Source organism: Solea solea, chromosome 1 (genome assembly GCF_958295425.1).
Source record: "Solea solea chromosome 1, fSolSol10.1, whole genome shotgun sequence".
Taxonomy (NCBI): Eukaryota; Metazoa; Chordata; class Actinopteri; order Pleuronectiformes; family Soleidae; genus Solea; species Solea solea.
The window spans coordinates 38,801,306-38,828,471 of record NC_081134.1 but is presented as its reverse complement, the minus strand read 5'-3'; the positions used below and the strand labels follow the sequence as shown (position 1 = coordinate 38,828,471).

General features: G+C 40.8%; 1 protein-coding gene across 2 annotated transcripts in view; it reads right to left on the bottom strand.

The window, feature by feature from the left end:
• Positions 1 to 27,166, bottom strand: part of sema5a (sema domain, seven thrombospondin repeats (type 1 and type 1-like), transmembrane domain (TM) and short cytoplasmic domain, (semaphorin) 5A) — a 125,342-nt gene that overhangs the window by 88,021 nt on the left and 10,155 nt on the right. For both annotated transcript variants that reach the window (XR_009239874.1, XM_058624140.1), the window contains exon 2: positions 5,240 to 5,451. Coding sequence is in view for 1 of the 2 variants with exons in the window: in XM_058624140.1 (XP_058480123.1) it covers positions 5,240 to 5,387 (148 nt within the window). In the remaining variant the exon portion in view is untranslated. The remainder of the gene's footprint in view (positions 1 to 5,239; positions 5,452 to 27,166) is intronic.

Sequence of the window (27,166 nt, the reverse complement as noted above, 5' to 3'; positions counted from 1 at the left end):
GGCAGTAAGCGCTTACAGAAATGGCAGCACCATTTCACACCAAATGCTGCCTCGTGGTAATTGGCAGCACAAGAATGGCAATTCGTTGGTCGAGTTAAGCCCACGAAAATAATTTGCTTTGAGTGATCCAAAAAAGAAACAAACGCCTGCTGAGTTTGAGGAAACCTAAAGACAAAAGCAACGTTGGTGTAAGACCTTCAAACACGACTCCGCGCTCAAGGGTTTCTCTCCATTATTGTTCTTCGGAGAAAGAAAAAAAAAACGTGCACGTTTTACAGCTGAAGGTCCTACAACTCAAATTAACGTGGCGGTTTTGTGGCCTGGGGGCAGCAAAGTGAATCATGCAAAAAGAAACCACTGTGAAGCCACAAATAAATGTGCAATAAAACATTTAAATCTGTGTATTTTGGAGCCTCTGGTTAAAAGGGTGTATACAAATCCAAAAATAAGAACAGGCCCTTTTTCATTTCTTCGGCAGCTTGTCAGGCATTAAAGTAAAACATGGTTGCGACGTAGCTGACCTTGGACATGAATAGAGCAGATTTAATGTTTCGGAATTTCAGCTTTAAAGACCTTTGAGGGTGTTAAATTTGTAAGAATCATCCCCAAATGGCCAGTTATAAGGTCCGTGATACTAGTTGTTGCCTGTTGCGTTTATGAATGCTATGAGGCCATTTGTTTGTTTCCGTGGTTTCACTCCGCTCTCTCTCTAACGATGTGTTAGCCGTTCAGGGATGATAAAAGCTGAGTTCCGTCTGAGGTTGTAAAACTCAAGTCTGCCTGTTGCACTCCTCAGAGACGTGGCCCTTGGCTCGGCCTGTGCAGGCATTGTTTACACAGCAGTGTGTAACCTCTTCAAGGCTTCAAGACAACACGCAGGAACCCTTTGTGAAATGCCACACTTAATTAATCTGCAATATTTGAACTTTGAGCAACAATAACGTTACATATACAGACATATCATCTCGAAATGCAAACACATTTTTTTTCCATCAACACTCCTACTAAAATAATAATAAAAATAATCCTGTAAATTCCACATTTACATTCCACCTCAGGCCTGTTTTCATGAAAGCGAGCACCTCTGGGGCAAACATTTGGAGCATTTTGCAGCAATCTGAAACCCTACATTTCTGAAACCACCATAGAAAGCAGAAAACAGTCTTTAGACTTCAGCATCCTTGCACCACAGTAGCAGTTCTGTCAGCCAAGTGTTGTGCCAAGACAGAAAACCACTAGTGGGGTAAGACCTACAGTATGTGGGGCACACCCATCCACAGTCAGGCCACAATCACATAGAGCCAAAGACTGTGACCGGAACACTCTCATTCAACCCTTGACCTTGGCTTCTCATGACAAGTCATCTCATGACAACAAGCCCCACTCTGCATTGTTTAACTCCTTTTTTGCCAGACCAGAGTCTGTGGGCTGTTTCTGCAGGTTGAACAATGGCAATAGAGTGGCTGCAGATCGACTTTGTCATCGCTTAGAAAAGCAGAATCACTCTATAGTCAGTGTCAACCCAGACTAAGAAAGAAACAACACAGATTTCTTCGAAGTATGGTTTGTTTACCACTGCTTCCAGTGTTCTATGCCAAGCTGGGTGACTACTTTCTGTAATTTCATCCTTAGAGAAAAAAAGCGAGAAGATGGCATATTTCCTTTAAGTAATTGTACACTTTGGTACTGTAGAACTCAAACTACTGTTCTGTTCATAGGAACGTGTACGTCCAGAACATTCAGAACTGCCCAGTGTCAAGTGGTGAGTGTTGTATTGTTGTGATCCACGAGGGTTAAACCTAGTGTTTGTCGTGCTCTCATGCATGGTTGCAGATGACACGTTCACATTCTTCATAACCGGGGATTACGCTATATTACAAGGAGCACAATGACTCACGAATACAATGATAATAGGTCTAAGGTTTCTCTTCTCTAAGTGTATGTGTCTGCATGCCGTGCAATGACTCACAGCTTTTTTGGCATTTTTCGAGAGAAAAGGAAGGTCTATAATTTGTTAGTCTGTAAAAGCTTTGTATACTGTGCAACTCGGCGATGTGTTTGAAGTGTTCAAGTATATAATTAGGCAATGAAAGAAACATTACTGAATGAAAATGGGATTTAGCAGCTGCTCTGATGATTCTTGTCCATTAGGATGAAACAAAGTTAATATAATAATACAACTCTGATTCAAAAGGAACCTTTTTGTGTTCCCACATGACAACAAGAAAACATCCAGTCATCTGCGGTGTTCCCGAGCTTTATGAGCAGGGGAACTTCACTGAAGTGGAGGTGGTAAACAAGCTCGTAGAAAACTTTGAGTGAACTTTTAGGGAACAGTGAACTTAACAAGCCAATGAAATGTATTTATGCACACTGTGTATGTTTCTGCTTCACTGAAATTTAATTCTCAGGAGAAATGCTTCCACCTTTTTATAGGTTGAATTCATGTGTGTGGCAGTGAGCTGTGTGGTTCACACTGAAACCTAACACTCCCAGAAGAGTACGAACGCAAACTCAAACACTAGTGGCATGACAGAGTGTAATTCGGAGTGAGGTGAACCGTGAAATTTCATCCAGGTGTCAGCCACTATGACTCAAGAACCAAAAGTAGCACAACCGTGTGATCTGAGAATGTTGATAATAGGTCAACCTCGTGCCAAATGCAGGAAGAAAAATCAGGTGACGATTGTGCTATTTTTGATTCTCACGGGAAATCCAGTGGGAACACACGGATCAACAGCATCCCATTACTGACATTAGCAAGCCACAGAGACTTGTGAATGACGAATGTAAACGCATATCTCTGGGAATTTGGAAGGCAAAGCACTGGAAACATGAGACAAAGACACCATGTGTGTCTGTGAAACCTTGACACGCATATTTTAAGATTTACTGTGACCTACGCTTCATGATAATATCATTATCTCAGGTGTTGAACCAATGCCCCTACATCTGCTCGGAACAAAAGAGAATCATCACGTTGGTAACATTTATTGCAGTATTACACTATCCTTACTGGTAACAGTATATCCAGCAGACATTAACTGTTTAATGTTGGCCACAGTGTGAGGCTTTTAAAATCCATGTTTTAGGGAATTAACTACTAGTGAATCAAAATGTAGTTTATTAGCTCAGGGAGGAACACAGCCTCAAGCTTCAGGCTCCTGGAGATCATTAATGAAGACTTTCTCTTTGCTGTGATTCCAGCAGTGACATTTAGAGTACTTACTGTACTACTATGACTACTAAAATATGTCTCCATTGAAGCAGAGTCTTTAAACCGTGCACCCCTCTGCTTTGAGGCCATTGGAACATAACAACTGATCAGTGAGACTAAAAAGCACTGTAACCACAGACAGTGAAGCTGCCGAGTGCCTTCCTCTTCCTCTCCTCTTCTTCTGTGCAGTAGCCTTTGTGTTAGTGACCCATGTCTGATTGCTTAGTGAAATCTCAACCGTCTTTATCAATGCGCCTATATTTCAACCAAAGCATTAAGCCACCGGAGCTTAATGGGCCATTCTGGTACATTAGAGAACACAAACGCATTGACCACAGCTGACCTGCTGGCTGCTGTGTGGTCCTCCTGCCCAGAAAGCACAAGGTGAGAACGTTTGGCGTCAGCTAAGCAGTTAGTCATCATCATTGCACTCAATTAGCGCAGAGGGAAAAGTGCCACCGTCACTAAGGGTGAATACTGGGGAAATACGCAGAGTAAAAAAAATAAACTTGTGCAGGGTAGTTACTGGAGCTACGAGCAGTGACCTTGGTCCTCACAGTGAACTTCATCTTAGACAGAATGCTATATGATTAACTGACCGAGAGTCTTCAGCTCAATGACATTTGATAATGTGTTTTGACAAATTTTATTGAATTTCATTACAGTTTAGTTGCTCAAATGCAATGTAAGAGAAAGGCTAAGGACAGTGAAATCTGATGCAGTGTATACTGTGTCTAAAAAAGAAAAGAAAAGGCAGAGCCGTGAAGTAAAGGCAAGCAAGGTTGTCTGCTTTTGTGTCATCAGGGAAGGAACAAAGACGAACAAAGAAAAGGAGAGAAAAGGAAGGAAGGGGAAAAAAATGTTGCCTCCATTATCACTTTAGAAAAAAAGAAAAACAAAACCTTCAATACTGCAGTCTGAAATTGCAGCTGTATCTCAGAATTCATTAGCTGGGGTTGGTAACCTAAAGTTATGCTATATCACGTTATTCATTTTAGTAGGAGTCTAATAAAATGAGCCTTAAATGTGTCAAGACTGGAGCAAAAGTGTTCAGTTAGTACTTCAGCCACTGCAGGTTAGAGTTGGTTACTTCCCTCTGGAGTAGTTTTATTAATAGCAAAACAAAACCCACCTCTCAGCCTTTTGAATGCACAGTATTTAACACCGCATATAAACAGCACTTTAATATACATTTAACACATATATATATATATATCAAAAGCTTAATAGACCTGTTGTGGCTTAGCTATGATAAGCATTGTTTGTTTCAGGGGGTCAAAACACATTAAAAATCACGTTTGTTGATTATCTTGTTAATTTTCTTTCAGGTGCTTGTATTTTTCAGCTCAAGCTCTTTAAACTGTTTATAGTCTTAGTGTTAATATCTTTATATAGTGTACTTTTTTTGGTAATTATTTATTATCTTTACTATCTTTGCTGCTGTAACGATGTAAATTCCCCCACTGTGGGACAAATAAAGGACTATCTTATCTTAAGTGTCAACCACATATATGTTGATCTTGATGGGGGACACTTACTTTTGACAAAATAAAGACGTTTATTTAACTCCATTTTTGCACCAATACAATCCCGAAACATCCCAGTGTGAGATTCATTAACAATCAGAAGCCATGAGCTAATTACCACATAATCTCAACTCATTCTTTAACTGTTGGCCTTTTCGGTCATTCATTTGCTTGCAAAAAAACGAAGCGTGTCCAAGAATGTTTATGTCTCCTAGCAACTGTACAAATGTCCTGATTAAACGGTCCAGAAACTGTCTATAGATGGTCCACAAATCAGACATGGTGAAGATTAAAGATTGATGGAGGAAAGAACCCGATTAAGGTTAGAGTGAAGGACTGACGGAGGGAGAGATGGCTGGAGGATGAAAGGATGTCAATGACAATGTGCCACACACAGAAAAGTTCCCATAATGATGGAAGGATATAAAAACTTAATGAGTGGTTATCTATGATGTCACCCTGTGTGTGTGTGTGTTTATTTGAACCTAACCCTTACCTGAGTGTGGGACGAGTGGGTGTTCCGTCTTATGACAGGGTGATTCAGGCAGCAGCACTGGCCCTCTCCTACCGGCCACGCCTGCAGGCCGCAGGACCAGCATGCACTGCAACAAGAGCAGTGCATGCTGGGTCAAAGGGCGTCCCATTGGGGCCTGAGCTTGGCTCACTTCTCCTCAGGCCTCAGGGGCCAAGACCATTGGAAAAACAAACCTGGAGAGATGGAGAGAGAGAGAGAGAAAAATAAAGGTTTGAACCAAAGGGTCATTTCACAAGCGATTTAATCCACGGGCTGAAAAGCTTACACAAGATAGCACTACAATCTTTAAACATTTGCTCAGGGAGACAAAAAGGAGCAAACATAAATCATTGCAAAGTGGGAACGAGGGACAGCGGTGCAAAGAAGACATAGTGTAACAGATTGAGTGAGGGGGGGGGGGAAGTGGGAAGTTTTTCCATCACAGGCACCCAGAGACCTCTCACCTCTCACCTCCAACACCTGCTGCATGAATGAGACACAGACACCTAATGACTGTGTTTGTGTGAACCTCTGATATCTCGGATTAAATCCCCGTGAGCGTATCTTTGTTCCCACTGCAACAGAAACCCATTGTATGTTATGATGAAAGGCAGTAATTGTTGCATGTGTGCTCTGCACATTCATGTGTTTTTCATTATTAACAGTCTGCGTCTTTGTGGGTGACTGACATATCGGCTGCACAGCACCCCCTCTTGTGTCAATTAAATTCTATAGCTGCTGCAAATCTGATACTTTATATTTGTATTCATACCCGTTTCCTCAAATTGCTGGACATTATACTGTTGCACTTACAGCAAATTCATTTTTCCTGGAAAAGTAATTCGCTGCAAGAAAATCAAAGCAGTTTGCACAAACCAATTGTACATCATTTCTTTTTTTGTGGGGCTGAATTGATGAGCAGTCTAGACCCTCATTACTTTTTAATCATTTATGTCATTCTATTACCAGAAATGATTCACGCTGTGCACAACAAAAGAATAAGCCTCAGTGACTGTATCTGAGCGGCATGTGTGGTGGAGTGAGTACAGATTTGGAATGACTTAGCTGCAAATGTTTGTAATGACAGTTTGTTTTTGTGTTCGCAGTTTTCATTTCTGGAAATGTATTCTGTAGCTGATCCTGTGGAACATTTATGGTATTCTATTACATGGGAGATGGGCTTTTCATTTGTTGTCCACACGGTGGAAAAAAAAACGTTTCGTGAACAAAAAAACAGAACGATCCTTCCTCCATGACAGATCTGATTGAGTATGAATGGTTAACACACAATCATATTTTTTTTTTTTAAGTGGGAAGAAAGAAAAAGCTAAGCTACAAAATTAAGAGGTGGTGATTATTTGCTCCCTTTAAACAAACCTAATTTTCACCTCCCCAGGATAACACAACACACCTAGAATGGAAAGTTTATTATTGGAGCTTTGATGTAATTCACTGAAAGTCCAATGTATAAATGCACAGGCAGTGGGGGATGTGTGGATTGCCTTCACCCACAGAGTAATGTAAAACACCTGTCATCCACAGCAGGAAAAGTGACAGCCACTGCCAGTCGCCTCTCTCTGTTCCCTTTCCCTTTCGTCTTCATGATTCACACGTCAGCTTCTGTTCTCATTTCGCTTTAGTCACTCTGTCGTTTTTACATGTCACTTTTCTTTGTCTGCCACTTTCCTTGACAGTCTCAAACTATTTTACCCGACCAAAAAAGCCATTTTTACCTGTTGCGACTGAAAGTGAGCAAGTCAATTTCCCCGGGTCGTCTCTCAGCGAGGACATTCTTCCTGTCGTCTTTCATACAGTCTTAGGCTTTTATGTCTGCATTCACTTAACCAAAGAGAAGCCTTTGTGTGCTGGGCACAAAGGTGAGTTTTCCTTAGGGATTAAGACCAGTGCAGTTGTGTTTGCACGTGTGTTTGTGGTGTACATGCACAAATATTTAGAAGGGCTGTGGGTATTCACACACTCCAACACACAGATCCGTTCCATACACAGGAGCAGCAGCCAAGGCCAGGGGGTTTGTTGACCTTGCGCCCTCTGTTACACCTCTGCATGTGACCCTCTGTCATCTCGTACACGCTCCTGCAGACGTGCACATGCAAAAAGTGTGGCTACTTCAAGCGAGTAAACATTTATTTTGCAGCAGAGCTTAATGTTAAAGGTGTACTGTGGCGTTTTCCAGCAAACACCTAAATGCCTGCTACTCAAATTTAGTGGGACTAACATGACATTAAGAAAACCAATTGATGATGAAGTCCGACTAAAATCTGTGAAACACAACTTAAAAACAGTGGCGTTTCCGTGTGTTGTTCAACATCCAAAACAGTGAGCCTTCACACAGTCATTGGAAAAGCACTAACATTACTAAACAGGATAAATGCACCAAAAAATGTAATAGAGCACATTTAATGACTTCAACTAATAACTGTATAATTGATGACTTGGCCTAATAAGGAAATTAGATTTTCATTAAATCCATTAAAATTCAATGTAATTTATTTTTTTTACTGAACAATTAAAACAAAACATAGCAATTTGCATTTATAATGTCAGGTTCATATTACAAGTGAACCTTCATTGTGTTTGCCTTACTTTCAACATCTGGTTTAAACTGATCTCTAAATGCTTCCATTTCTGTATTTGCATGAAAATGAACCCTAATGAAAACCTTTTATTACCCAAACACTGGGGACCTTTAAAATCTAAGACACTGTAAATATTTATAAGTCATAAACAAGAGGAAATCCATATGCCACCTTAAAGACCCAGTGATGACCGGATTTATGCCGGCCCGTCATTTGCATCATGCCTTTTTTATGATTTAAATCCAAACCATTTGAACTGTTGTTCCATTCCTCTGAAGTGATCTCTGGTGGATCCTATTTTCTTTTTAGCACACAACAAGCCACTGACAGGTCCTGTGGGAGAAAACTGGAAGAGCTCTCTGTGCTGTTTGGTGGTCTCAACTCTAAATCATCTCCAGGGCATCAGTACAAGCCTCCTACTCCTTTCTCTCTCTTTTTCACTTCTATAAACATGGGCACACATGAGCACGTGCACACAGTGAAATCACCTTGGGACCAGGTGATGGATAATACCCAAGTACATTCAGGGCACAGAGCAGAAAAAACACCAAAGCCACACAAAAACTAAACATGGGATAAACGATGTTTTCATCTAAAATCCATGTGCAGAGCAGATGATATAGTTTAATACATTTTGCAAAGCATGAGTGTCGAGCCGTGACATCCTTTTTCTGATGTTTGTGGCCATAAATACAAGAAACGTACCAAACAACATTAGAATTTAGCATTGTCAAAGCGAATACATGCAACAAGCTTTAAGAAAATGGTGGAATCTAATCTTTGGCGAGGACACGAGTGACATAATACTCTCCATATACTTGTGCTGCTTAGCCATCAGTTCAAGTAAACTTAAAGATGCAGTGTGTAAGAAATAGTGACATCTAATGGTGAGACTGTGGACTGTAACAAACAGAGAACTCCTCTGCTCCTCCCTCCATTTTCCAGGGAAATATGGGAGCCTATGCATATCAAAAAACATGCTGATAAACATATTGGCACAAGATGGTGGCCTTCATAAAGACCCTTGCCCAAAGTACATATAAAAAGGCTTATTCTAAAGGCCCATTTGTACTCTACGCAAAAGATGGAGCCTTTCGTCCAATCATGGGGTTAATACACAGTCAATAGTCTAATCTGTGAGGAAAATGACAAAAAAGCAACCTATAGCTGCAGTGCCCAATTTAAAACACACTGTCAGAGCTTGCTGGCTTATCCCTGCAGCCAGAAAACACAGAGTGACTGCCAAGCGTTTGGCTTCTATCACTGTTCTGCAAACGCTGTGGTTTGATAAGAGGGGCTATCCGACGAAGTAAGTTGTCGAAAGTAGCTTTGTTTCAGTCTATTTCGGATCAAGCAAAAATAAAACAACCTCTCCAATGGTCGCTGTGTTTGTTGAACTTGGTACTCGGCACTGCCCTCCAGAGGAAGTATTCTGTAAATGTGGAATATATAATGTTTGGGACGGACAGTCGGAAAATAGATGAAAATGGAGTATAAATGCGCCTTAAGGCTACGAAATCAAACAATTTTTTGAAGCATTTACACACTTGTGCAAACATACTTATGGGTATTCAATCTCTGCCAATAAAGCCTCCTAAATGTGACCCACTGGACCTTTACTTCCCTTCTAAGCTCTAAAACACACACACACTGCAATTTGTGAGTTAAGGTGTCAGCTAACTAATCAATGGAAATCTTCCTGCAGTGACGAGTGGAGAGAGGATCATATTAACACCACTATTGATTTTGTCTGAGGAGGGACTTCATGATGCTTAAATTACACGATACATAATGAATAGACTCCCGAATAAACGCTGGCTTTGTATTCGTCAGAGTGACACGTGCATACACGCTCACACATAAACATGATTGTCAAACATGAGAGGTGCAGATGATCCATCTGTCCAAACACAGCCAGGGGAGTGTGAGATTGGGGTCACACTACAGTGCTGATAGATGTTACACTCTCTCGCTCGCTCGCCAGTAAAAATCAGTCCAGACTTTGCTTTACACAAAAGCACACAAAAACAGAGCAGCTTTACTGTATATACACGTAGTTGTATGCTTGTGTTGCTTCTTCCTTGAATGCTACTCAAAGATTTTTTTTGCCTGTTTATCACACTGTCTATCACGGTGCTTCTTGCCCAATTTGTGTTTGCTGTTCCGTATCTCTGTCTGCCGAGTGGTATCTGGGATTCTGGCATCTTGTTTTTAGACCCGACAGAACAGACAGAAACGACGGAGATGTTTGCTTGCTGTACTTTGCCATCGGTGTGTCTGAAAATGACAGCAGACTATCTGATTTAGAGACCGATTGAGTTGGGATTAACATGAAATAGTCCTTCATTAATCCCACAGTGGGGGGGATTTACAGTGTTATCGTCTAGGGATACACAGATATCGAAGAAATGTTAAGATATTGAAATACAGAGCCGAAGATGCTGAGATTTTCATTGGGAGTGACCAGGATGGACAGGATTATAAATGAATAATATTCAAGGGACTGCTGGGGTGGAACGGTTTGCAAATTAAGAAAGAGTCAAGGTTTGAGGAGGCCATGAGGGATAGGGTGAGATGGAGCCACACGATCTGCTGTGGCAACCCCTATAGGGAGAGGCCAGAAGAAGAAGAAGAAGAAGAAGTATTGGAAGGAAAGGAAATGATAGGATGAGTTTCTTGAGGTGTCCTAAGAACAGTGCTTCTCAATCCGACATTTAGGATTGAAGTAAATTATGATTGATTGATTAAATAATAACATGAATTATTAAATGAAAAAATGGCTAGCAAAGAACAAATGTCTGTCTGCAGGTTAGCAAATGTCTGACTGACCAAATGAACAACTGATTCACTGTGAGACCAACTACACTGCGTCAGGCTTACAGAATAAATGATAAGTGAACTGCCAAAATAACACAATGGGTGACAGACTGACCAGGCGCCAGACTGAGCAATGACTACTGCATAAAACACATGATTGACAGACCAAGTTTCCAGCTGACTGATCGTAATTCTTTTTTTTTGCTGTATGGTTGGTTTTTTTTTGGTTGGTTTTTTTTCGAACATCTGTCAGATTTTTTTCAGACTTCTATTGTTTCTGTCCCCTGCAGTACCGGCCCCTGTCCATTTCTACCTTTCATTGACCTTTTCCCCTCACTGTTTATGCCTTCGTCCGCTGGGTATTTCACAGAGTCAGTGGAGGATGAAAGAGAGAATGACAGAGTGATGATATCTCCATCAAAGGCTCATTGCGGCACAGCGGGCTCTTTCCGCTCAGTGACGCCCAGATCAGAGGGCAGGTTCATTCTGTGTGAAGAAATGTTCATGTCTCTCCAAAAGTAGGATGGCAAAGCAAACTTGGAAGAGATGGCTTGTTTGTTTCCAGAACCTTATCTGTGGTGCACAGTGTGGCTTTTCAAGCACAAATCAGATGTGCACATGTGCAGTTTCTCTTCTCCACGCTCTCTCACACACATACACTCAGCTACAGACTGAGCAAACAGAATGGGTTTTCTGAACCACAGTCTCTCTGCAGTTGGATTTAAATAAGTCAGCATTTGGATTTGACTGGCGTGAGGATTTTTGAATCAGTTTGACTTTGCCTCTTTACCAAGTTTGTCACAAAAAACATAGACAACAAAAACACAATCATCAATATGTGTCAAATATAAAGCAGTAGAGAGAAAAGGAAAACAATGTGGAGGCTCCAGTCCATTTGGTGGCAGTAACACACGTCTAAGCTGGTTCAGCAAACAACAGTAAATGAAAATAGGTTGAGTTAAGTGGAAACACAAACAGTTTTTATTTCTTGCAATGGCTCTGCTTTTTATTTTCTTTGGAACTAAGATTGCCATGTGTTCTGTTGTCTTCAACCCAGCCACAAACTTTCTTCTACATATTAGCAGCCTCAGCTCAGTGTATTGTAAACATACGCATTACACTTTTATGTGTGTGAGTAAATGATATTGCATACTGTGCAAATGTCATTTTATGCTATTTAACACCAATTTTCTAGTGGAATCCCATTTTTTTTACTACATTCTACAAACACTTTACATTGCCATTACAACACTGGTGCTATGTATTTTAGTATTGACCCAACAATGTATTGACAACCATCTTTGCACAAATCAAAAGGAAATGTGCTCATCTTATTTCACAATGACCATAGAAAAGACCTCAGAGGTTTATTCAGCTGTCACAGCTCCAGTGAGAGTGGATTTGTAAAAAAGATTTCTCCAGGCTTTTTATTTACTCCTGTTTTAGTTATTGCAGGTTAAACATAATAATGTGCTGATAGTCCTGAAAGAGTCTTTGGCACTTAAAAAGGGACTCACAAACTCATTGTTTGCACATGCCTATCCTACCGTACCTTCCCGTGCACGTACTCTATCTCAGTCTGAACTTCATTCTGTTCCACCAACAGCTCTCGGTTGAAACTGACATTATTTGAACAAACACTGGATTAGTTTTCTCCTGTTGGAACAATAGTCTGCGATTCCAATCTGTTGTTGGCTTTAGAAAGATTTGAGGAAACAGAAAATGTGCGATCTGCTGCATGTGTATGAGGAAAAGGAGGCGCTGAGGATGAGGAGCAGGAGAGAGGCTCTCTCGTTGGTGGTTTGCCAACACATTGCAATTCCTCAAGTTCAAATTGGCTCTCCCAACTTCCTTTGAAGCGTATTCAGTTGGAAGTCTCAGGGTCAATTTAAGATATTGTCACCCTCCTCTGCCCTTGAGTAATGACTGCACATGCCGACTGTATATACTTTTTTACGCAAGCTGAAAAACACAATGAATATCACACCAAAGGCTGTGTAGTGTGTCCATCTGGGACATGAAGTTCATCACACATGTCTGCTGACAACAAAACCATGGAAACCCACACACACACACACACACACACACACACACACACTGACTCTCCCTGCTCAAAAACACACCCAGCAATTTTGTCCATGTCCCACCCTAACTCTACGGAAGTTCCCAAATCCTGCTGTTATTTTTACTCAACCTGCTTACGCTCTAGCGCTCTTATTGATGCGTTTCCACAGGTCCGAGTACACACCGCGTGTGCACTTTCACAACACATCTCCAGACGAGGGAAGGTTTCGACAACATGCAGCGTGTGGCTGGAAAAAAAAGTGACGCCACGCCCGAGAAGAGAGAAACATCTGCGTGAAAAGTGCTCACACGCCACTAGACAGCAATTACCAGCATGACCTGGCACAGTCTTTCTGCTTCATGACCGCCGGAGGTAGTTGAATACGACCTGTGACTTATAACCATTACTAGCAGGGTAGAAGTTTGAATATAGAGCAGGACTTTCAAAACTGCTCCATTCTAAATTTAGGTCAAGGTACAGCAGAGTCATGACTTGCAGGCGCCACAGCCACCTTTGTAATTACAGAAAATTAATCATTTCTCAGCTCAGGTTTCTCAGTTGGTTTCTCCACAGCTTTTGGCAATGGCACAATGAAACGAGATACACAGAGTAACCTTTTCATGTTTTTTTTTTGTTTTTTTTTATTCAGTAAGAAACTGTCTTTTTAAAGGTGTGGTTTGACATTTAAGCTTTCATGACTGCACTGTAAATAGTAATATCTCTAAAAGCCAGCTGAGCTGATTTAGCTGCTCGCTACATTATAAATCCAACTATAACCTCTTAATCTCGGTATTAAACATTATTTAAAACACAATTACCATCTTTACACATCAGACTAACTAACCAGGTAGTGGCAACACACACTATTTTTCCAACACGACTCTTTGCCAGGCAATCATGACCTAACCCTTATAATTATTGGGCTTTAGTAGTGCTGGCAAATTGTCTAGTCTCCTGCGTCCTGGCAAAAGTGTTACATTTATTACCATTCCTCTAATCCGGGGATTCCTAAACTGACGATTTAAAAAAAAAAAAAAAACCTTAGGGATTAGGGAATGTAGTGCAGTGAAGAGGAATCATCAAGGTTTTGGTTGTAACTTTTGCTAGCTTATCAGCGGATGAAAGGATCGAGTGACAGGCACATGGTTCAAAACGGTTGTATTCAATCTCTGTGTCTGCTTTGGGAATATTGTAGGGAACCAATCATGTCTCCTGTCTTCAAAAAATCCCAATGGATTGCTATCATAATGTCCGATTAGCAAAATAGTAAGATAAAACATTACTTTTTGCTCCACCTTACACACGACGAGTCGATCACACTTGCCAGCCTACACATATACACACAAAAAAATACTGTATTGAGTATTGGGTGGGAAAACGATAATTGTAATGACATGTCACCCTTCATGTCAGTGAGTACAGATTATCATTACTCCTTTATTGCTTGAGTGCACACTGTTGCTGCTGCTGAGAGACGTCTTTGTAAAAAAAATCATGTGGCTCACCCAGGCACTGATCAGCTATTGAGACAGCAGCACTGACACGTACCCTGCACCCTCAGGCTACTGTCAGAGCCGCTCTCAATGTCAAAAAAGCACTGTTCACAGGGAGCAAGTTGTCACAACAACCTTGAAGCACTGGAGTGGCTTAAAGCTCAGTAAAGAAAGTATGTTTTTTTTTTTTTTTTAACACTGTCCCCATAATACAACTCACTGAGAGACGATGTTTCCACAGGGACCACAGGAATGTACTACTGACAAGAAAGCAGAAGCAACCTTTCCAGTCATTGATGACTGACTTGATGGCTTGAACTGAGGTCTAACAATGCTGAACTGACTCATAACCATAAGATGAAAAAGTCCTCACCTAAGAGGGGAGCGAAACATTGCCCCAGCGAAGAGTTTTGATAATGTAAAAGATCAAGGATCAGCATCAAAGATTTCAAAGCTTCTGTTCTCCGTGTGGTGCATTAGCGAGGCCACTCCAAACACGGCGAACACCGTCACCCGACACCGGATCAAGGCAGCCGGCGCAGAGATGGCTCAAGATTTAAGGACTAAATAACTCAGCGCACATAAAGGAAACACAAACATTACTCTCATGCTCACATATACACTTACCTGGGAATGCAGTGATAAGGGGCATAAAGCCCAGCACTGAGAAATGGTGACATTTTTAAAGCTTTAATTACATGCTTGGCTACCGGGTAGCTGACTGTCTCACTGGGAGCAAAATTACACTATCACTGTCTACAGCTGTGCACAGACGCAAGACTAAAAGTGACACAAACACACCTGCCTCCTGCACCTCTGAAGTGAGGAAGCACAGTGCGGCACACTGGCTGTTCTGCTAATATCAAGGGTAAGCACTAACTATGGGCACACCTCATTGATCTATACTTCCAAAAGGGCACAGACATGCCTAAGAGAAGAATGAAATACTACCTTAATGCTAACCAGGCTCTAAATGAAAAGAAAATGACAGTCTTCCAAGGGTAAATTCCTCTTATTGTGCTGACAATGTGAAATCAGTCAATAGAGACTTTTTTCTTGGTTCTGCACAGAGTACTGCAGTCTTGAATCATCCAATTACTAATATTGTAATCAATCATATCAGCTTTCGTGGAGACAGAATATGACGTTGGGGAATGATGGATGTAATGTCTTACAGATAGATTCCACTGCAGGGGAGACTCTTTGCTGCACACACTGGGTTTCAGCTAGTGTGTACTGTTCTGTACACCTTCTACAGCAAGGGTGGAAAAAAGTTGAAATATATATTAACTCACACACTGAAGTCCAGCATGAATCTGAATGTACAGTATGATGTGAGGCTTTACACTTTCTCCTAAAGCTGCTAATGAAAAGATCACAGCGAAACCGAGAAGGTGGTTGAATGTTTTTTTTCATGCTCACGTAATAAGTTAACTTTAAGAATAGTGGATTTAAGTTTCACTTTGTTTAATGTTAAATATTCTTTGGCTTTAAGGAAAGTTTTCATTTATATATCTTCACATAAAAGTTCAGTGATTCTTTTTCTTTTGTCAAATTCAGCTATAATATGTAATTCAGCCATTTATCTCTGAGATTTATTTCACATGGATCTGATTTGTCATTGTCCTTCTGAAGCTTTTTATGGGCACCTTTTTGCATTTTCATTTGTTCTCCAACTTGTATGCAGCCGTCTTGCTTTACTATCGCAATGTTGGTGTTGCCTCCACCTGTCTCAACATAAAAACATCACTTTCCTGTGCAACGCAAGAACATTGTTGGGCGACACACGATATAAACACCACTACACTGAGAAACTCATGTGGAGCTACAGGAATTATGTGAACTAATTTCACAGTGTTTTTTTTTATGAATATATTAATTTTGTATCATAAATACATTTATATTGTGAACTATTTATCATTCCATATCAAAACAAACACTTTTATTTTTTTCATTATGTGAAATATCATCACAAATATGACTAATTCAATGTCTTTTTCTCAAAACTGGCCCCCAGCTGACCAAACTAGACACACCAGGTCATTTGAGTTTGAGACACCTGGGTTAAAAGCTCCACACTAGTTTTATGCTCAGGTGTTTGTTACCTTTTTAAATGAGTGGGCTTCATGTTATAAAGTTATCCACGACAATACAAAAAAGCTAAAGGAAAAATATTTCAAACATAACAGTTATAATTTCCTTTTAAACTCTGGTGCCTCACTAACAAAAGTCCAAATCAGTCAAAGCCAAAAGGAGGCGGGGAGCAGGGAGTGTTCTGTCAGTCTTCTATAATCAATTTCCCTATGTTTCTTGCAATCACCACATCCAAGATAACAAGCCTAACAGCCTGCCAACATCTACAGCCCAGTAATTATATGCCTGAAAAACAACAACAACCACCTCTTTGGCTGGAAACAAACAAAAAAAACAGACACACACACACACACACACACACACACATCTCAACACACATAAAGGACCTACAGATGGGGAGGGATTCACAGGAAGCTGCCTTGAGATGACTCGTCTTACAGTGTACGAAGAAATGTGTCAGGAAGGATCGTAAATTAGCTCTTGGCTCCACTGGAACCAATTAATTACCCGGGCGTATGCATGCATGTGTGTGTGTGTGTGTGTCTGTAGAGTGTCTGGCCTTTGTAATATTCCCATTAATACCAGAAACAGACACAGAAGCAGAAACATATTACATAAATGAGAAGGGGAGATGAGTTTGGTTAACGGCAGCTGTTTTAAAAGAGAAAGGATGCAGCAAAAGTGGTGATTGAGTGTGTGTGTGTGTGTCTGTATTTGTTATCTCTTTAGGACATTTTCTGGCATAAACACTGACCTTTTCAGGACCAGTTGTCCTCATGGAGACCAAAACCTGAAGCAAAACGTCCTTTCTGAGGACCTGCTTCAAGGCTAGAGATAAGACTTTTTTTAGGCTGTCCAACTCAATGAGGAGGTCAATGTGGTATCCTAAGAATAATCACTACGAAAACGTATGTGTGTACACTGTGTGGACCAATTGTCAAGCAAACCTACATGAATATGTCATTGCGAGGACATTTTGACCCTGTGAGGACATTTTGGCTGGGCCACACTACTTTTTGAGGATTAAAACCTGGTTTTAGGGTTGGGTTAGGCCACCCAGTGGTAAAAATAGGATACTACAGGACCCTGAAGCGCGCGTATACCAGGGTCCGTGATATGGGACATGCACTTCGGTGCACGTGGCATGTGCGTGGAAGTATACCAGGGTAATGCAATATGACAATGAGTGTCCACACAAAGACAACAAACCAATGTGTGTGTGTGTGTGTGTGTGTGTCCCTCTGAGCACGTCTCCCACGGGTAAACTGGAACAACAGAGGAGCAGAGTCGGATGTGTAGCCTGCAGGCATCCGATGTGATCGTGCCTCTGTTAGACCAAGCAAACACATGTACTTGTACCATCACCCTCTGTCTTACCTCTCTCTCTGTCTCTTTGTCCCTCTATCTGTCTCTCTCTCTCCACTTCTCTTTATGCATGTGCTGTTAAGGAACGTGAAGAATTGTGTCTCACCCAGAGCTGAACGGACGAGTCCACTCTGTCAGGTGAGGTAGGTAACCTCCTCAAAAACAGACACGAGAGATTTGCAGCCACTCTCAGAATCCAGCCTGCACTCCTCAGCCCCAGGCAACGTGTGCCTCTGTATCTATTAAGGCCATGTTAAAGCAGAAGCTTCTGTCTAAGTAGGGAAAGTACAACTTCAATAATTCTTCCTCTGCAGTTTGAGTCCAGGGGAAGACTTCATCGAGCAGGAGGTGCATTTATAGACAAGCATATTTGCATAAAAATAGACACACTTTGTGCACACTTTATGCATTGTAACAGATGATGAAATATTGTACGCAGTGGAAGCAGCTGCTCATTAAATAAGTTGAGTGTTGCAGTAAGTATCGACCTGGAGGAAGTTTGATGTTTGTTCACACGCTCACGCACACAGGAAGAGAGAAAATGTTTGTAGTTTACTAAAAAGAGTGTCACTGTAAATCAACATATTCCCCCGTAAATACCTAAATTCCAGTTGAAAATCCCTCTTGGGGTCATGGAATGCATAATTTAAAAATGGCTAGTTAATAAGCTTATTTACATCCTGTGAAGATGGGGGGGCGAGTAAATCAAATCATTTGTGCTGTGTCTTTGAAATTCAAACATTAAAGAGGATAACTTTTAACATCAGGGCTCAGTGATTAGGAATCTGCTGGGAGGCGGTAATTGCATTTCCGTCTGTGTGATCCAGTGTATTTTCCCCGCGAGAGAGAGGCCGTTTGTGAAGATGCACAACAAACGCTCGCGTCTCGCAACACACTCTCTAAGGGGTAAAACCACCAGTGAGGAAGACGAGGGGGGAGGCAGTCATTTTAATAGAAGGGGAGATGTCCATCATTCCTAATAGAGGTTTTCTGTAGAGAATCAAAACCCTCATGACATCCAAAAAAAAACTAAACTAAAAAATGAAACAACAACTACTTTTGTTCATCACAACCTACGACTGCAATTAACCGTTATTTTGAAAGTTGACAAGGCATCAATTATTGAAAACTCTGATAATAGATCACGCAATCAATCAATGTCAAATTAATCAAATTAATTACCTGCTATTTAATTTAGCTTGCGGTTGTTTTAGCTGCAGTAGGTGCTGACTAACGCAACATCAGACACAAGCCTCTTTTGTCACGATCTTGGCAGAGATGGGTATAAAAAACCGAGGTGACGTGACACTCTCGATAAAAAACAATGTGCATCAGCTCCACGGTGTAAAAAAGATACACAATGACGGAACTATCGACAACATCAACAAATCAATTTGTCATTCTCATGTTCTCATGACATTGTTGATTAATTGTATCCAATTATTATTGACCACTCATGATACGATAGGAACATAACAACATCAACAACTCTCCTCAACTCATTTTAGTCATTACAACTGTGTTACTGCACAAGATAATGTACACATTCAAGACCATAACACATATGACCACATTATTATATACCTCCATATCAATAGATGTCATTAACTACAGTGTAGGGGTCTCAAACTCAAGGCCTGTGGGCCACATGCGGCCCCACAGTCGATCTCCTGCGGCACTACACTTGTTTTAAAATTATAATGAAAACTGGTGCAAACTGACCAACAATATTGGACAAAATATGCACAATATTTTTCATAATAATAATAATATCTGAGGTTATATTAATCACATGTTTAAATGTAACATTTAATTATATATACTGTAAACTTATCCATATTGTTTTAATTACAATTGTCTAATTTAATCTATTCAATGTTTTCAACTCTTTTACATTGAAATGGTGTGCAAAACATTTTTTAATTGCAACATCATGATGGATTATCAAGATATAATTTTAATTTCTAATCACTAAACAGTAAATTTTTCCTGACTTTTTTTACTTGACCGCCCTCTGGCCCCCTCGTGACCGGACTAGAAGTCCCTGAGGTTGAGACCCCTGATCCACATGCTTAGGTGCACTGGCTTAATGACAAAGGTGTCCTTCACCGTGAGCTCATTAACAAGCGTGACAAAGCCTTTTGTGCAGGTACATTTCTTCTGGAAATGCTAGTTGGAAGGTCGAGAGAAGCAAATTGGAGCAAGCGTTGACAACGCATCGCGGTTAAATTAGGCTTTTGCCCTCACATAAGTGATTCAGAAAATCATAGCAAATGGGAACCAACTAAAGGTGAACTACGAACATCACTGTCGCTGTCAGGTTGGAAATTGTCCCGTGTGGCATTTACATAGGAGAGCATAAAAATCTGATTATATACATAGCAGCATGGGGATGGGGGATGGGGGGTTGCATATTTGAAACAACCACACTTTGTGGACAAGGACAGAAGGTTGGCCGCATCACATTTCCGAGGGAAATCAAGAACTGAGGCTCGTGCAGATATATTCTCCTTGTGCCATTATTGATGTTGATCCATCTGCGTGTCACGCTGCACTCTTACTAATCAGGTCTCACTGTAATATTTCCACACCGTCTCTCTCTCTCTCTCTCTCTCTCTCCGTGTGATCAATGACACTCTGCCCTCCTTCAAAAGCATGAAACTTCAGACAGGAAAACGTGAACTGCACAGTTAATCCACTCCACCTGAGTGGATCGCTAAATCATCAACGTGCCACATTAGATGGACGGGGGGATGAGAAGAATATAAAAGAGGATACAAGTAGATTATAGAAGTGCAGACCACACACACACACAGGAGAGTTTGAGAGATTGTATTCATGTATAGGGATCAACAGGGTCAGTATTTGTCCTATAGCTCTATCGAGCAGATCAGGTATCAGCTAAAATTGACAGATCTGCATTACAGTAAATACAGTTTGATCAAATCATCACTTCCCGAACGTGCTCTACAATAAAATCATTTTTTTTGTGAGAAGGTAATGGTAAGCCTTCATGGTATAAAAAAAAAAGAAAAGAAGAAAGGTAAAGTGCTGAAAATGCTGTTTGCTAATGTAACTTAGGATTGATTTTGTATAGTGTGCCTAAAAGTAGAGTTTAATTTTGTCAGAAAGTCACTAAGTGCCTAAATGGGCAAAGTAAATACAAGTGAAAGTGATGACATGAAGGTGATGCAACTGGGGGGAAAAAAACAACAAAGGTCATGGTAATATTTGTTGGGATTTTTAAGTCGGGATAAGAATTAACTGACAGATGAACACTTTTGTAATTAAAGGCGCATGGAATTAAGCTGGTGCCTTTGGGTTTGTGATGAAAAAACGAGAGAACTTGTTGGTGACTTTGATACATTGTAACAAGTTTTTAAGACAACTAAACTAAAGTCTCTGTATTTCCTATGACTCAGGATGAGTCATATTTAACCAGCACTTAGCCAGCAAAGAAAGGTGCAACACTTTATTTTAAAGTTTGACATTTTTTTTAAATAATATCTTTGTTTGACGTGTTACATCAACCAGCAAGGACTAGTTTGCTGGAGGTGGAGGAACAAAGTAAGAGAGTCTAAGGTACGAATAGATGCATGAATTGTTCATTTAGTTCTTCAGACAAAAGTAAAGTGAAAGAAAAGTATAATTGGAATGTTTCATTATTTTACAGAAAGACAAAGCATCAGGGGTAATTAAGAAAATATGTCTTGTTTGCTTATAACTGATGACTAAATATATACTTTGACAGCTAACATTAGAATTGTTTATAATACAAAAACTCTAGTAAAATTTCACAAATAAAGCCAAAGAAAACAAATCACGCATGCATGAAAAGATACTGAAGAGACAACCAATTCAAGTACAGACACACCAAACACATCGACTCTTCAAAAACAAAACTCCCTCCTCAGCTGTACAGGCACGAGTCTTTACAGCCTTGAAGCAACAAAGCGGCTTTTTAAATTTTTTACGACACACATTTCTGAATATTTCACAACTTCACAATCAGACAGCTAATTGCAGCCCCCCACACATTACACACCACCACCACCACTGCACACATGCAAATACGCTGACAACAGAACACAAGCGCCCTCTAATTGACCTAAATGAGCCATGTAACAAACAGAAATCACTTTGATAATGTGTCAACACACACACACGCACATCGTGTCTGTCAGAACAAATCTTATATCAGACAAATGATGGTAGTGTATCTTTAACATTTGTCAGTCTGAGTAAAGCTCTGAATAGTCTATAATTGTTATAAAAAGCATGTGTCAGCAGGTATATAATAGAAGAGCAGGCGTGTGTGTGTGTGTGTGGGGGGGGGGGGGGGATGTAAAAGCACTGTTGGTGTAGGTTTGGTGAGGGGAAACTCCAAAGTCTTGGAGGTAAAAAAAAGCTGTCTCTATTTGAGCCAGACTTAATTCTCTGAGCTTCCGTGACTGCAGGCTCCACAACACGCTTGATTAGGCAGGTGCCCTCTCTTATAATGTCTTTCTTTTAAAGCACACATGGTGTGCCGGCAAAGCCACTCCCACCGTGTCACAGGTAAAGAAAATAAAACCATCAAGTCAGCAGTAAATTCCTAGACCAATAAAAAAGACACACAAGCTGGTATGTGTCTCTGTGTGTGTGTATGTGTGTGTGTGTAGCTGTGACAAGTCTAATTTAAGCGCACAGCTAAATATACAGTACAGTACAACGTTGCCCCTCCGAACCCTGTAGTTAGGCCTTTGATGGCTCAACATCAAAGCTGCATGCCATCTCTTCTTAAATCTAATATATTAATTCAGTTTCTATGTTTAGGTTCAGTCTTATAAGAAAGAAGTTAAATAGCTCACACTTACTCCGTCGAGCTGCACAAGACACTGGGCTCTTCAGATTTTGGTCGAATGGCCTACATTTCCCCCCCCCCCCCCACCACCACCTACACCCCAAAATGATGGCGTGTATTACTTTGAAAACACCTTCCTGTATCATTATAATAACAATTACAGGTTGTGGTCCTGATTAACACCCCCGCACCGCTCTGAATCCCCAGGAGTCAGTTGCAAGAATACAGGGCGTATTTAATGTGTGGTCTCCACTGTTGTTGACACACCAGTCATGGGGTCCATCTGGGATTGGTTGTAGGCCAAACCAGATGTTGCTGTTTGTATTTGTGTATGCTGTGGTGTGTGCGTGTGTGTGCATGGTTTCTTCAGTTTCTTCACCACCTTAAAGTGTGTATGTGTGTGGGTGTGGGTGGGTGTGTGTGCAGCTGTCTACCTGACCCAAATGTATCCATTACTGTTGAGAGGCTTCTTCAGCAGCGTGAGAGTATTTGACCCACTTGTATAGATTTGTTTACTCGCATGTTCCTCCGTGAGTCGGGGTTTTTACGCCTATGCTTCCCCCTTATTTACTTTCGTGTTGCGTTGTAACACTAGTGAGAGTGTTGTCTACGGACAGTATCTGATCCTAATTATTCGCTTTTGCAGCCGTTTCTCTCCATGTTGATAAGGCATTGGTGTTTTTTATGCACAAAAGTTCCTCCTGCTGTTCAGTGCTTGAAATTTTGTACAAAGCCGGAATGACAAATCGATTCAGAAGCAAAGCTATCCAGTAAAGACGTATCTATTATTTTATAGTGAAATATAGTGATGTTTCTCAGATGGCAGGATTGTCTCTCTTCTTTGTCACATATCACGGCAAACTGAATATCTTAGACTAACAGCCAGAGTCAGATGTTTTCAGCATTTCTTCTTTTATCTCTTCTTTTATTCCTCTAAGGAATTCATAATGGGAATGGTTCACTATCTCCTGACCTTTTAGAATAATTAGCACATAAATTAGTACTGCTAGTGTTTTGAAGCCATACGATTAAGTTCTGTTGTGTGATATGTGACTGACAAGCACGTAAATTCTGCATTTGCAGGGATTTACTCTGTTATGATCACAAATAACATTAACATTAAAGGGCAACTATTGAGCTTTTTCTTATTTTCTGTGATAATGGTTTACAAAATACTGTATATAGCTTTTAATTTTAATTTCCAGCTGCGGGATAACAACAAACCTAGAGTGGCAGATTAGCAGCAAATTAGCAGCACAGATCTGCTTATTTCTGATTACCTTGGTATAATTCTGTAATCCCTACCATATTCCCACTTGCACAAAGGGCTAAATTATGTTGTTTTTGTACAATTAGTCAAATACAGGCAGACAACACTTTTTAGCTCTTTCTAGATTCAGCCTCATGTCATTCTAATGCAGAAGCGTTCTCCAATATCACAGAAACCCAAAAGTGGATTATCACATTTTATACATTGATTTGTTAAGTGCAGTCAGTGGACAAATTTAAATGTATATGTGCGGGGGACAGTGTCTGAACTGCAAAGCAATTTATGTTCCAGCTGAACTCTCCAGCGTGTTTGCTTGGGTGCCTGCATATATTATGTATTTGCTGCGTATAGCATATTATTTTGTTTGAGTGAACATATGCAACGCATGCATTCATGCATATGAATAACTGTGTTTCAGTGTTCGGCAAAGACCACCTGGGAGGGGAGTTTAAACGGCACGACGTGGAAAACCACACTGGTTTATTATTTAGTATTTTGGCCAGCGCCGTGTTGGACGTTGGTGCATTTCCACCTGCAGCTGCAACCGTGCACCTATGCATAGAACGGAGACACACACTTGTTGCAGTCGTCTGACAAATTAAGCCCAGGATGTAGAACTGATGGAGCAGTTAACCACCAGGGGGCAACTCCACTGGGTACAGAAAGAACTCTGTTTGAAAGGAAATCTATGAGAAAATTAGATTTATAACATCAGCAAACAATTTCCTGAGGAGTAAATGGTCTCATTCTCTCTAGTTCCAGGTCTTCTTCGGAAAAACACTTAAATTATATTCTCATTTGAAAGAAAATAGATGATTAAAAAAACAGTACATATGAGTGAATACTAGTGTGATCGACGGCTGGTATCATCAACTGGAAGACAACGTCATTTTTATATAAAGTCTATGAAAAAAACACTGGATGGTTAATGCAGAGAAGGCACTACCATATACAGCTTCACTGTTCAGTATTTATATACAGTAAATCGTAAATACCAGCCAGTAATGCTTTGACATTGGATAGGGACATATCATGACTGCTCACACCCACATCTGCACCCATGGTGTCTGCCAGTGAATTCTTGAGGGCTCCAGTCTGCCTGAGCTGTCTGGCAAGACTGAAACATGATGAAGTAATAGCTTTAACTGTCACAGTGACCTACTCTTCAAAAGGTAAAGAGAGGAGCAAAAGACTGGAGAGGGAGAAAAGGCGAGAAAGTCATTTGAGGTAGATTACTGGAGAGCGGTGGGCGATAATGAGAGGAATAGAGGAACAAAGGATGAGGAAGGTGCAGGACAGGATGAGCAGTAGAGGTTGGATGAGATGAAATTAGGGTATGGGGCAAGGATAAAGGAGGTCGGAGAGGGGTGTTAAAGAGGTTAGGCAAGAACAAAAGGAGAAGTGAGTGAGGAGGAGAACGGGGAGGATTAATAGAAGTTGAATTTTAAAGAAAAGGAATGAAAAGGGCTGTAGAGTTTAGAGGCACTTCAAGGGAATGAAAGAACGATTGGAAAGTGTGGCTTCACTGTGAAGAGTGGGATTTCCATAAATAACACACACCACATGCCAAAAAAGCTGCAATGCCTCACATCTCTCCAGCTCTGTCCAATATGTCATGTGTCTGGGGAGCAGCCCCACCGAGGTAATTGAATCAGGACATGAAAACAACGGGCTAACAGGGGCAGGGCGAGGTGGACAGGCGAAGCTGGAAAAGCAACAGTTACCCTCTTTTAAACGTAAGGGAAAGGAAACACCGGGGGGACTGCGGTGTCAGAAGAGCTGACTTTGCATGGCCTTTCACAGGAACCACAGCTCCAGGTGCAACACAGTGATGATCTGTGAGGATTCTTCAGTCCTCCCCTCTCCTCTTTTCTAAGACCACCTCCACATAATGTCTTGTTTCCTGGATTTGCTTCATGTGAACTGCAAACATTTGACTGTAATCATCTATCACAGTGTGAAATGATGATGGAATCGGTGAAAATTGATTCAAACTCAAACAGCATGAAAATAAACCAGTTAATAAATAATAATGGCCCAGCTACTTTTACAAGTTAGAACAATTTTGCAGGGGAACAAGCCAAAACTGCTTTAGAGGCAGCTTAAAGTGGTCTGTTTGCAGTGTGTTCTTATCTGCCCTTATCAAGCAAAGTCCTGTCAGTGAAATGGGGAAATAGCCTGTAAAAAAACTTCTCTGCTACCTCGTCCTTCACACTGGACAGAATATGGACCTAAATGTTAAATCTGGAAGCAGCAAGTAAATAAACATGAACAAAAAAACTTGGTAAATGAGATGACTAGGAGGGGAAAAATGTCTTAGTTGTGGTTACAACTGAGCCAGACTGTTAATGTCTGCACTTTTTCTACGAGACGGGACCCCTGAGCTGCCTCATACAATTATGTTATTCTCCTGAGGCTGTGAGGGTGGGTGTCTGCTTTGTGAGCCTGTGTCTGGAGGTGATAAAACAGCAGAAAGCACATAAATAATGACTTAATGATCTCCTCCACCCTCAGTTAAAATGATGACGGTGGCGTTTTCCAACACAGGACACTGGTGCAGAAATCCACATGTGGTCTCCAGGTGTGCTGAACTCCAACTTTTAATACTTCTTAACCTGCAAATGCACTGGATGTACATCCACTTTGTCCATCGTTTATTATCCCACCGCTGCCGTAAATGTACTCTTTATTTTTGTCCATGTCATACCAGACAGCCATACCGTCGCAGTTGTGCATCTAAAGCGTGAGAAAGCTTTGTGCCCTAAAGACAATGATACGGCTGAATGATCCGCATTTATCAAACCGTCATGTTGCAAGTCTTTCAGTACCGAGTGCATGAGGGGGTTGGTTGTTTTTAGGATCTGGATGTGTTAGAAAAAGGGGGGAGAAACAGGTAATTGTGACTGGCTGACTGTGTGGGACCAGATGCTGAATTAGGTGTGTGGCTAAATTATAGTGCACCCACTGTGGCAGAAATAACAGCGTGATTTGTGTAATTATTTCTTTATGTTACGTTCTGCTACTGCTGCTTTACAACAATGGCGGTAAATCATGTGACTGTGCACTGCAATTAACATCATTTACCTCCTTCGCAGGAACCGCACGATACAGTGAGATGTTGATGCAGACTATTTTTATCAAGAACATTTTTCCCCCCTTTTCTGTTGATTATTAGTATTATTTGCGAACACCTTGCAGCTTCAGTTCACACAGTGAATGGCGGAAAATGTGACCTGTCAATTACTGTAATTGCCTCAGTTAAAAACTGATGAACCCTAAATATATGAGGGAGTGCTCAATCTGGGTAAGAGCACACATGTGTGCACATATCTGCATGCAATTACTAAAAGATCTCACGTCTTTTA